At 40.5% G+C, this 13,026-nt stretch overlaps 1 gene segment (V, D, J or C); it reads left to right on the plus strand.

The window, feature by feature from the left end:
• The first annotated feature begins 362 nt into the window (after nucleotides 1-362).
• LOC148137920 (Ig heavy chain C region-like) overlaps nucleotides 363-13,026 on the plus strand; it is a 78,328-nt gene continuing 65,664 nt past the window's right edge. The window contains 6 exon segments of the C gene segment in view: nucleotides 363-753; nucleotides 3,395-3,705; nucleotides 5,653-5,961; nucleotides 6,417-6,746; nucleotides 9,574-9,701; nucleotides 11,280-11,328. Coding sequence covers nucleotides 3,609-3,705; nucleotides 5,653-5,961; nucleotides 6,417-6,746; nucleotides 9,574-9,701; nucleotides 11,280-11,328 — 913 coding nt within the window.

Below are 13,026 nucleotides of genomic sequence, written 5' to 3' on the forward strand. Positions count from 1 at the left end.
TAGCATAATAGGGTAGGGGAATGGGTCTGGATGCGTTAATTTTCAGAGGGTGGGTGTGGACTTGTTGGTCCAAATGGCCTGTTTGCACACACTGTAGAATTTCGATGAATCTGCATTTCCCTGGTTTGTAGTTTGTGAAACGTCTCTGCTCTTCACAGCAATCCAGTGAAAGTGTCAGTTGGTGAGATCTTCAAACAGTTACTGGGGTGGCATCAGGATGTTCTTCTTCCTAAATTATGTGGTAATAGTCAAGGTCTAGGGCATGTTTTTAAAGAGCGAACCAATGATCATGATCAGCAACTGGTAGGAAACAAAAATAAACCCCAGTTATGCTGTCGACTTCAGCGGGAGCATACTGGCAAACGTTTACAACTGAGGATACATTTGAGTAACTGATAAGGTCAAATTAACAGAAACTAACATGCTCAATTGGTCATTCTATTGTAGAGACACCATCTCCCCCCACGCTTTATGGCCTGGTCTCCTCCTGTCAGGAGCACAACACCGGTTCAATGATCTTTGGTTGTTTGGCGATGGACTATTCCCCTGACGTCACCAAGGTAACCTGGAAGAAAGGAGGGGAGATAATCACGACTGGATTGAAGACTTACCCATCAGTGAGAAACAAGAAGGGAACCTACACCCTGAGCAGCCAGTTAACCCAGCCCGAGTCAGTGGTAGATTGCCCCAGCAAAATCTACTGTGAGGTTCAACACAGCGGGTCACACAAGAGCAAAGAAATGCCATGTCCAGGTACGTGTTGTGGGAACTGAGATAAACAGATGTGATTAACATGAAGAAGGCATTATTGATAACCGTTTTCACAGACTCACCTTATACAGACCCTGGCAAATCTCATCAATACTGCCTTCAGTGTAATCACATTCCTTCCATAACATGCACACAACGCTTCAGTATGGCCTAACCAGTGTTTTATTAAGTTCCAGTATCATCTCACCATTCTTCATTGTCAATGTCTAGGCTAATAAAAGCAAATATCCTCCCACTTTCTTCGCCTCTTTATCCAGACGACACAGTACTATAGGGGATCGGTGGATACATGCACCAAAGATCCTCAGGCATTTCCAGGGTTCCACCATTCAAAACGTCATACCTGACAGATTCTTCTGCCGAATTACATCACCTTACATTTATTCAGAATAATTTCCATTTGCAACTTTTCTCTTCACATACAACCAACCCTTTTATATCCTCCTGAAATCTAAAGCCATTATGCTCCTGACTTACCAACATGACAGTTTTCATTTCATCTGTGAATTCACTGGTTAATCCTCCTAAATTTGAGTCTCAATCATTGGTATGTAAGATAAATTGCACGGAAATCAACACAAATCCCTACAGAACACCAGGAGACATAGATTTCCAGTCACGCAGACACCCGATGACTATTATCCCCTGCTCCCATCACTCAGCCAGTTCTCGATCCAATCTGTCAAGTTAACTCGGATCCCATTGGTTCTGATTATTGCTATCATCTGGACATCGAGTTATCTCTATGAAAACTACTCTCAAATTGTTACACATGAATTCCTCTCAATAAAACCGTGCTAAACATTGTTGATTTATCTTCCAAATGAAGACTAATTTCACTTCTCAATAGTTTCCTTACCACTGAGACTAGCTTGACAGATCTGTGTTTTCATTTTTTATCCCTTCCTTCGTCCTGCATAACAGTGCAACGTTGGCTGATCTACACTCACTTGGCACAACTGCTGTGGCCAGACAGGAATTCTAAGTTATTGTCAGCGACCCAACTATTTCATCCTTTGCATCGCTCAACCACTTGGTATACTTTTCATCTGCCCTGGAAATATAACCACTTTTCATTCAGCAAGACAACACACAACATCACATCCTGTGTCCTAATTTCTGAAAGTACATCACAACACCCCTCCATGATTTCTGTCCCCACATTGTCCCTCTTCCTAGTGAACACTGACACAACACATTCATTTTGACCACTACCTAATCCTCCGGCTCCACTCCAATAATAACACTTAATGGGCATTACTGTTTCCTGAATAATTCTTTTATTATGAATGAGTCTGTAACTTTTAAAAATATTTTCCTTTATTTTGACTGCTATTATTTTCTCATGGTCCATTTTGCTCTTCTAATTCCTTTGTCTTTCAAACTCCCCCTTGCACGTTCTGTACTCCATATTAAAACTATTGTTTTGAGATTTCAGTATAGACCGGAAGCCTCCCTTGTTTCGCTTGATCTCCCCCTCCATGCCCTTTGGTGTCCAGAGCCCGCTGCATTCTTGGTCCCACGCAGTGGCTTCCTGGGAAATGTCCTCCCTGTGATTTTCCTATCTCTTTCTTAAATGTATCACACTGCTCTGACAATAAGTGTCAGCTTCCAGTCCACTCTGGTCAAGTCATTACCTGATCTTACTAAAATTGTCCTTCCCCTTTTCAGAACTTTGGGCCAATATCTATTCCTTTGCAGTACAATCTGAAATCCAACTGATTTACCATCACTGTCTGCAAAGTGCTCCACCATTGATGTTTTACCCACTGGGTCAACTTCATTCCCTAAAGTTCAGTTCAGGTTCACCCCTTTCTTGCAAGGTCTGGATTAAAATTCTCTGTATTAAACTTTGTTCAAATATTCTCCTGGGGCATTTTCAGAATTGTGCTCCCTCTAAATCTTTGACAAAATGAATATCCAAGCCTATGCTGAGGAAGTTAAAAACCTCTTTCTCATTCCCCTATTTAATTTACATGTCTCTGAAATTTGCCCATGTATTTGCATTTGGTCTTTTGGACCAATAGTAAGGTTTATCGTGCTCTCCCAGTAGTTATGTTTGCTGTATTTTGTTTTTGAAGTACTGTCCATTTGCCTTTGTTCAAGGAGGTATACATGATTTCATTTCTCTTTACAGCCTAAAATACTCTTGTCAGAATTGTGACAGAAGCAACATTCTGTACCGCACACCCCCGCCCCCATCATTTTCCATCTTTCCCTGTCTCGCCTGAAGGCACTAAATCCTGGAATATTGAATAGCCACTCCTGCCCGGCTCTCAATATGTCTCCATGATAGCAACGGCATCATTTCCTCATTTATGCCAGTAATTCGTCTGCCTTGTTCATCAGACTCTGTCATTAAAACGAATACCATCCAACGTTGCTGTCTCCCTTCTGATGTTACCGGCCTATAGTTTCTATGCCTCCTTGATTCCTTGCTGTGTCCTCTAAGTTTCGCCTTTCACATTGTCCTGCTGATCTTTCTGTGTGGATCCCAGCTTCTCCAGAACTCTGCACAATTATGATTCTTGTATCCATTAACCACAAGAAACCTTGATATATGAGAACTGATTGTATTTGTTATGAAATTCATCATAGAATGTATGTGATGTATTTCCTAAAGGTCCAGATATTCTCCAACCAACTCTTCACCTAACTGTGAGCTCCAGTGAAGAAATCTCAAGCAGTAAGTTTGCAACCGTCGTCTGTTCAATCATCGAGTTCCGTCCGAAGTCAATCTCCGTGAGTTGGTTGAAAATGGCCGACCCTTGGATTCTGGCTTCTTCACGTCTCCCGTGTGTGAGGCAAACGGGAACTTCTCGGTGACGAGTCGGCTGATGGTCCCTTATGGTGAATGGTTCAACAGCGCAGTCTATACCTGCCAGGTCACTCATGGAGAGAACACTCAAAGTAAAAATATCACCGCACTCCAGGGTAAGAGACACAGACTGAGAGAGCTACAAATCATTCATAACTCTGATGTGAATCAAACACACTAATTTATCAGGCGTAGTATACAGCACGGTACAGCTTCTCATTTCCAAACATGCCACGTATCTCATTTCAGTTTGAGTGTTACATTAGCATTGCTCATAATTCAACCTTTTGGCAAGTCAGAAAAGCATGTTTCCTCTCTGTTGAAGATAGATATATAGACAGTGAGCTTTGTTAAATAGTTTGTTGCCTGACCATGCTGGGAGAGGCATTCAGAGTGCTTAATCCTTGCCTGGTAGCTGCTTCAAGGATAAGCTTGGGGTGGAGGGGGGATATTGGAGAGATATCTGATTGAAACATAGAAAATACTGAGAGACTAAGGTCGAGTGAATGTGGAATAGATGCTTTGACTGGTAGGCGAGACTAGGACCCAAGGGCACAGTCTCAGGGTCAAAGGGGCACCGTTTAGAAGTGAGATGGGGAGGGATTTCTTCAGCCAGAGGGTGATGAGTCTGTGGAACATGTTGCTGCAGAGGGCTGTTGAGGACAGGCCATTGTGTGTACTCAAGCCAGAGATAGATCGGCACTTGTTTAGTACGGGGAGAAGGCAGGAGAATGGCTTTAGCCCGAAATGTCGATTTTCCTGCTCGTCGGATGCTGCCTGACCTGCTGTGCTTTTCCAGCATCATTCTGATCTAAACTCTAGATTGGCCGAACAGCCTTATTCTGATCCTCTATCAAATTGACGTAGTTAAAATATGCAGTGACCCTTACTTGAAAATAAATCAAAATGCGTTCAATGCTTCATTCCCTGCTCAGGAATGACCTGTAGGTTGGACATTGTACGACATCGATTTTTATCTGGTACTGAGCTCTTTAACTTCATTTATGGGATCAGACCACAGACCAAGTGACTATCACATTTGATGAACTGGGATAAACGTGATCTGATTGAGCTTCTTTAAGATGCTCTTTGTAATTAGTGGCTGAGGCAGGAGAATAAATTCTGGTAGGAATGCTACAATAGGGATGAATGAACTAGGAACTCGAGACAGGCTGATTTAGCCTGGTTTGGGGTGGCGATGTTTACACAGTGAGTAGTGGATGTCTATAAAATGAGTGACATTTCCATCGCGTTTGTAGATTAATTTAAGACGCTTTTGTTTGTTTCTTTTTCTCCCCTGCTCTATGAAGAAATTAAAAAATGCAGCTTGGTAAATAAAGTGAAAGTACAGACCAGTTATGAACTAACTGAATGGAGGGAAAGACTTAAGGAGATGGGTGTCCTTCTCGATATCCAATGCTGTACTCAATGTCTTGTTTTCAGATCTATTCCAAACACAGCCCACGAGGAACAATGACATAAATTAGAGAATGACATCACACCAATAACGAAAAGTATTTTTGATCACGTTAAATATGATGAACAGAATTTCCATGGCTGTTCACCGCTCCCGTAACACTTTAGAACTCTGCAAAGAGAATTATTATTATTTATTATAATTTGTCCAAAATTTGGGATGTGGTTTGGCAGTCAGTGTGACCAGCAGCACTTGCACCTAAAGGTTATGAACATGGAAATGAACTCATTATATTCAGATTACTCTTGTCACAAGTATCAATAGATGGTCTTAAGTGAGAGACAAACTCTGAAAGAAAGGTCATTCCATGGGTTACATGATGGTATCTTCGATGATTTTACTTTTTTCACAGGTTTCACTTGTTACAAAGCCAGTGTTCTTTAGGAATAATTACACAGTGTATGTTATAAGTAATCACAAATGTTTCACAGATCAAAATACATCAACAATAGTAAGCATCGTTTCAGCAATAGTTGGAGTTGCCATTTTGAAGGTGGTGTCTTCACCCTGTGAAGGAGTAATCTGAAGATTGGCTGTTTGTATCAGAAAGGGTCATTTTTCATTGACTTTGATTTTTGTTTCATAGAAGATACCGAGTGCCACCCTAACACCGTTAAAATCCTTCCACCGCCAGTAGAACAAGTCTTACTGGAGGCGACAGTGACGTTAACCTGCGTTGTGTCCAATCTTCCTTCTGGAGTCAATGTGACCTGGAGACAAGAAAAGAAGCCTCTGAAATCAGAGATTGCTGAGCAGCCTGGACAGAATCCCGACAGCGTGATCAGCAAATTAGACATTTCTACTGAAGCCTGGCTGAGTGGCGTTACTTTTGAATGTGTGGTGGACCATCAGAATCTACCGACTCCGCTGAGAGACTCCATCCACAAGGAGAAAGGTGAGCGGTGAGATTAAAGCACAAAGCATCCCATGTGTAATCCCGATCCAGTTACATCAATGACAGGCTTTGATTGGGAATGAACCAACACCGTTGGGGGCATTAATGATGCATCTGAAGGCAGGAGAGCTAAGTAGCTGATTCAGAAAAAGATGGACCAAAGGATATTGTATTCTGATTAAGTCAGATAAGGTGGGAAGAAGCCTGGGTTGTGATGTCACCATCAACAATGACAAATGGCCAGAATGTCCTCGTTGTGGGCTGGAAACATGGAGGCAACTTTCACATTAAACTTTCCTTTTTTTACTGAACAGAATGTATACCATTCTGCTCCTTTAAAAAACGAAAGTGAATAAATCCCAAATTAAACATGGCGCATTTTAATATTTAGTGAAATTGTGATATTGGTTCAGGATTGTTTTGGTTGATTTATATTTGTCTCCAATATTCTGCAGTGATTAATCCGCTAGCGCCATCAGTGTCGGTCCTCCTGCCACCAACAGAAGAAATCTCCGCTCAGAGGTTTCTCTCCCTCACCTGTTTAGTGAGAGGTTTCTCCCCCCGAGAGATCTTCGTCAAGTGGACTAACAATGACAAGCCGGTGAATCCCAGTAACTACAAGAACACTGAGGTGATGGCGGAAAGCGACAACACTTCCTTCTTCATCTACAGCCTGTTATCCATCACAGCGGAGGAGTGGGCCAGCGGTGCTTCTTACTCCTGTGTGGTGGGACATGAAGCGATTCCATTGAAGATCATCAACAGAACAGTCGATAAATCCAGCGGTAAACCGAGTTTTGTAAACATTTCACTTGCACTGATGGACACTGTTGATTCATGTCAATAAAAATCTCAAAGTTGCATTTAATAATTCAACAGAAGTAATGAAGTGTTTTTTCCTCCAGTTGTGAGTTAAATACTGAATCAGTTGTTTCTCACTCTGACTTACATTCCATCTGTGTAGTTAAAGTGAATTATTAACCGTCTAGGACGAATGTCTTGTGCAGTTAATGTTCTCTGCTCAGGTACACCCTGGGTCAGAGACAGAGTAAAGCTCACTCATTGCAGGATTCCGCCAAGGACGTTATCCATCCTAAATCCCTCTGTGACAAAATCTGACCATGTCCATTTTATGTCAACGGTAGGGCACAAGTTTTGAACTTGGTGTTTTTGATTCCCCCATTTGACATTCTTACAAAATTCATGTCAGTTTTAAACTGCCAAATTGCACCAATTGGAAATGTAAATTTAAGACACTTTAAAATTAAATTTGATTGGAACATACCAATCGTAAAGAGTGCAGAACAGTTTGAATGTAACCTTTGTTTCTGGGGAACTGCCAGGGATCTTGCGCCAGCGCATGAGTTGACAGAATATATCTTCACTTTCCCACCAAAGAGAATCAACAGATAAGTTGTTGTGGAGCAGAGGGGAGGGGAACGATGAATGGTCTGTCCTCTTGCTCCCTGTGCAGAGTTTTCATGGTGGATGTCCTCTGTAATGTAACCCAGTTGCGAACAGGAACAGTCAGCTTCTTGCTTACTGTCCAAAGATTTTACATTTCCATGCAAAACTATACCTTTGAAGCATGTTAGACACGCTTGGCTCTGTTAACAAATGATTACCATTGATTCCCATAATCCAAAACTGGTGTTTGCATCGTCCCAGTTTGAATTCCATAGTTTTGCCTCAGTTTTCTGGAGCACATGGGATCAATTCTTGTATTCGAATACCTGATATCATTTTGTTTCACATACAGAACGCAAGTAGACATTTTCTAATAAACATATTCAGAAATGTTATCTCTGGGGCTGTGGGGATTTGAACTCACGCCTTTTCTCTCAGAGACAGAAGTTCTATTACTGCAAGAGAAGAGTTGCTCATAAAACGCTGACCTTTGCACCACGATGGGAAATGTTTCCTGCAAAACCAAGGCCAAATCTAATTATGGGCAATGCATTAAAATTAGAACAATAAATTAGAATAATGAAAATTGCAGTCTGGTATAAGAACAGATGCAGAGAGATGATCGCAAATACACACGTAATGACACATATACGGGCTCTCACCTAAAGACACATATTTATGTGCACACTCAAATGTGCATATAGATAAGATGTCACACACGCATACTCGCACAGAGCCACACATGCAAGTGGTACTTGAACACTCACCTAAGCTCATACAAAAACTCACATACACCGAAAGAAAATCATTTGCACAAATGAACAGGAGTACTCACATATAACCATGAGAAACATCGACACACGCTTACACACAAATGGGCATGAATACATATACATTCATACAGCACAATGCGTACAGACATACACACATGAACACACAGATACAAAATCTGAAAAATGTCCTCCCACATGTCAACTCACACAGGCACGTAAGTGCACAGAGATAAACATTAATATCATTATTTTCCAATTTTCAGAATCACAAACATACGATGACAGAGGCAGCTTAATTAGTTATTTTTAAACCACATTGATCAGCATGTATACAATATCACTCGCACACACAAATTCAGAGTCTTACATGCAGACACACAAGTGCATAGATGAACAAATAGAGGGGTGTTTATTAAATAAGGACAATGGGCACAAGGATCAGCAAGCATCCACAAACAATAGCACAAACAAGCTGATCAGGAGATGGTTTGGGAAAGATTGCCACACAAGCAATTATCATCATATAAATATAAACATCCATCAAAACATAACATTGCATGCTAACATTTATTAAGCATAAACATGAAAATAACCCAGTGTAGGTAGGATCTGAAACAGACACATAAGCACACATTTTAGATAGCACTAATGAAAAGTGAACACTCACAAAGACATTACAAGATAAGCATAGGCAGCAACGAAGTGGCATATTAGCATGATGATGCTTACACAATGTGAAAAGACCAAAATGTAGGTGCACAAACACATGAGCACACCAGCAGTAAAGGAACAGGAATATGTTTATTGATGCACAGACTCCAACATGGGCTAGAGTGAAGTAAGAGACTCTTATAACCACATACACAAACATTAAAGGAAAACCAAACATACCAAGCAGTAGATCAAATAAATTAAGGGACACACGGACAAAAACTTATTCCTAAATATACAGATCCTACAAACTAAAATATGAAGAAATGTCCTGACTGTGATGTCACTTATATGCATGATTTGCCAAGCAATTGGTGACCAACACAAAAGATGAGAATCACATTTGAACTTTTATTCAGTGCTGGCCACAATTTTCAACTAAAGTACTGTCACAGCCTATATTTAAAATATAATGATATAATTAAAATCATCATTCGTAATAAGCATTCCTCAAATAATAATATCCTTAAATAATAGATGAAAAGAAAAATAATTTAAAACGTTCTGACATGGACAATGAAGAAAGAACATGTGCAGTTAGTATTTGTAATTTCTTGTTGAGTCAATAATGCACTAATAGATACAGATAAGAGTCACACTTGAGAAATCCCTGACTGCTTTATGAAGATGTAATGGTCTCCAATTATATGACTTGGATGCAGATAGATCGATCTGGATCAATAAACAATCTAAATGCGCTCTCTCGGCTTTATATTCATAGATTCAATAGATCGCACCTGGTTTGAAGACTATGAGGATGAAAACAGCAACATCTGGACAACTGCTTCCACGTTCATCACCTTGTTCTTCCTGAGTATTTTCTACAGCGCTGCCGTCACTGTGGTGAAGGTGAGAATAATCACATCTTTCTTCACGCCAAGCAGCCCAATATGTTTTGTGAAATCTCTAAGTGTGCCATTGAATAAACATTAAATCTGAAAGTCCCTGACCATAAACATCTGCGTCATTGCTTTCTCTCTTTTCCAGGTTAAGTGAATGAGTTGCGGACCCCTTTGATTTTCCTGATCTGCTTATCAAGGTCTCTGAATTCCCAATCTCCAATCTGTCCTGTTGCTGACTCGAACAGTGAGATGACTTCAGTTTATCAGCGTGTAACTGAGACAATTATTGATGGATTTTCCTTTTTACTTTGATATCTTTGAGACGGTTGTGGTTGGAAGAATTTCTAGCTTCCCAGTTGTTTGAAGCCAGTTTGTTTTGTTTTTATTTGTTCCTTACTCAGAATGGTTGCCTACCCTTTCTGATGAGCCTTTGTATTCCCTTTCTTGTGACTGTTACTGATGTACAGAAAATTCCCAGCTCACAGCGCATGTGTTCTCATCTCAATGTGGCATCCAGCCATTATATTCACTTCTGTTAGCTTTTACATCAATCTTTTGGATAAAAATGCTTTCTGAAATGGTTAATAAATCTCGAATGAATATGCACTAACCTTGAGTTTGCTTAATTCTTTCTTCAAGGTCAGTCAGTCATAATACATTTTCCCACATCCTACTCCTTTCCCAGCCAAATACTTTCACTTGTTCTGTTTGATTGTATTTTATCCAGTCATTTAGTTTAATGCTGCGCTACCATGCAGCCCACTAATGTAAATACATCTTTCACACGATATGCCTGATGGAACACTCCAGAGGCAGAATGATGAGAGAACATTTCCTCTTATGCACCAAGGGTCACGGCCTCGGGTCACCTCATGATAATTTTATAGGTTCCACCAGAAGCCGAAAAAAGGCAGACAACGGAGTTTTAAAGTTTACTCTACACTGTCTAAACTAAAAGTATTCCCAATGCCAGGGCAGCCTGGGTTAGTCATGCAGAAATCGCCACCTAAAGCGCCCAACAAAACATTCATCAGCCAAAAATGTCAACGTTCAGTCAGGTATTCAGACACAACACGTGCACAATCCAAGGGCGGATTCTCAGAACTGGAGTTTTTCTCACACATTAATCTCATGGAGCACAATTCCTGGGATCTACTTGACACACCATACCTGTCAAATCCCAGGGAATGAGACTGAGATCTGCCTGATACAGGGATATTACTGAACAGCAACCCTCAAAAATAATAAATCAGAGGGCACTGTGATCAGGCAAGGCACAGCTCGTGAGTACCTGAAATATTCAGCCATTGAGATCCATATGACGCAAGACGGAATTGAGAACCAATCACAGCAACTGGTCACAGAGTCTGGAAACTATCAGCAGAGGAGAGCATTCTCAATTTCTCAGAGTTGGTGAGGTGTATCATCCCGGGAATAGTGTTGTGAATCAGTCACGCACCTAATCTCATAACTTTGCATTTTTTTTTCAAAAACATGGCAACTGAAACTAGTTGCAACATTCCAGGTGAGACAAGAGACTTTTTATTTCAGTTTAACATAATTGCTTTGTGTTTGTTCTCTACAGCGTAGGGTGATGAAGTCGGGTTTATTTGTTCTTCTGTCCATGTGTCATGGTACATTCCCTGATTTGTGCACATACACACGGGGGATCCTCTGCTCCTTCACCCCTTTGGGTTTACCCCCTTACTATTGTATGTTCTCCTGAGTTCATCACAAAACAAAGTAGCAGGTCACCCCTCCCTGAGACTGAGATCTATCTGACACACCGATATTAATGAATAACAATCCTCAACAATTATAAATCACAGGTTGATTTCGATCAGGGAAGGCAGAGATGAGAAGTTCTGGAAACCCTGCTGCTTTCCATGTCCTTTCCCACAAGCCGTCTGTCAAGCTTTGAAGCTCTTAGCTGTTCTTCCAATATCCTAACATTTTATTTTAAATTGCTATTAATATTTTTCTGTAATTTTGTATTATAGACCAAAGCACAGGTTGAACCAACAAGGACTCCAAACACTGAATGGAGTTCGTTTTTTAAAATTCTTGTTTCTATCCAGAATTTTCCTTCCACACAATGTACCCTTTTATTTCCCATCACCCAAGTCACCCATAGTATCTTTATTTTCAGCTACTAACAAACACCAGTAAATTGAATAATTTATGTTCAAAGTCCCTCCCATCATCAAAGGTACGGCAGAAGTAGGAAGAGCTAGAAGGAGATTGGAGTCAATTTTTCTTGTGGTGAAACATTACTACTGTTCTAACACAAGGTATTTCTGAGGGATGGTCTAGTGAAGCTATGTGGATGGAACTCAGAAATAAGAAAAGCATGATTATTTTGATGCGATTGTAATAGTCCCCCCAGTCGTCAGAGTGAAATTGAGTAGCAAATATGTCGAAAGATATTATTTATATGTGAGAATAATAGGATTGGAATAATAGCAAATTTTAACCTTCCAAACATAAAATGGGACAGCCATGGTCTTAAGAGCTTGGATGGTGAGGAATTTCGTAAGTGCTAAAGTCAATTTTCTTCATTAATATGCAGATGTAACTATCACAGAAGGAGCAAACCTGACCTACTGTTGTGATATAAGGCAGGGCAAGTGACTGAATGGTTAGTAGGGGAGCTTTTTGGGGCCGGGGTCATAATTCGATTAGTTGTAAAATATTTATGGAAAGGATTGGCATTATATATAAGTTAAAGTTCTTAATTGGACGAGGGCAAATTTTGATAGTATGAGACAAAAACTTTCAAGGGTTGATTGCAGTAGACTGTTTGCAGCTCAAGGGACGGCCGGCAAGAGTGAAGCTTTCAGAAGTGAGATAACGAGAGTTCGGAGGCGTGATGTTCCTGTTGGTGTGAAGATAAGGCTGGTAAGAGGAGGAACATTGGAGGAATAAAGATATTGAGGCTCTGGTTCAGATTAAGAATGAATCGTATATTAGATATAGAGAAATGAGATCAAGTGAATCCCGAAGAGTACAAGAGGTGCAGGGACATTGTAAAGAGGGAAATGAGGAGGGCAAGAAAGAAAAATGAGATAACCTTGGGAGATAATGTTAAAGATAATCCAAAGAGATTCGACTAGTACATTAAGAGCAAATGAGTAGATCATAGAGTCATAGAGATGTACAACTTAGAAACAGATCTTGCAGTCTCACTCGCCCATGCTGACCAGATATCCTAAACTAATCTAGTCCCATTTGCCAGTACTTGGCCCATATCCCTCTAAACCCTCCTATTCGTCTACACACTCAGATGCCTTTTAAATGTTGAAATTGCACCAACCTCCACTGCTTCCTGCGGC

This window comes from Chiloscyllium plagiosum, unplaced genomic scaffold (genome assembly GCF_037043375.1).
Source record: "Chiloscyllium plagiosum isolate Xiang-an unplaced genomic scaffold, Cpla_swu_hap1 HiC_scaffold_42, whole genome shotgun sequence".
In the NCBI taxonomy this organism is placed as follows: domain Eukaryota; kingdom Metazoa; phylum Chordata; class Chondrichthyes; order Orectolobiformes; family Hemiscylliidae; genus Chiloscyllium; species Chiloscyllium plagiosum.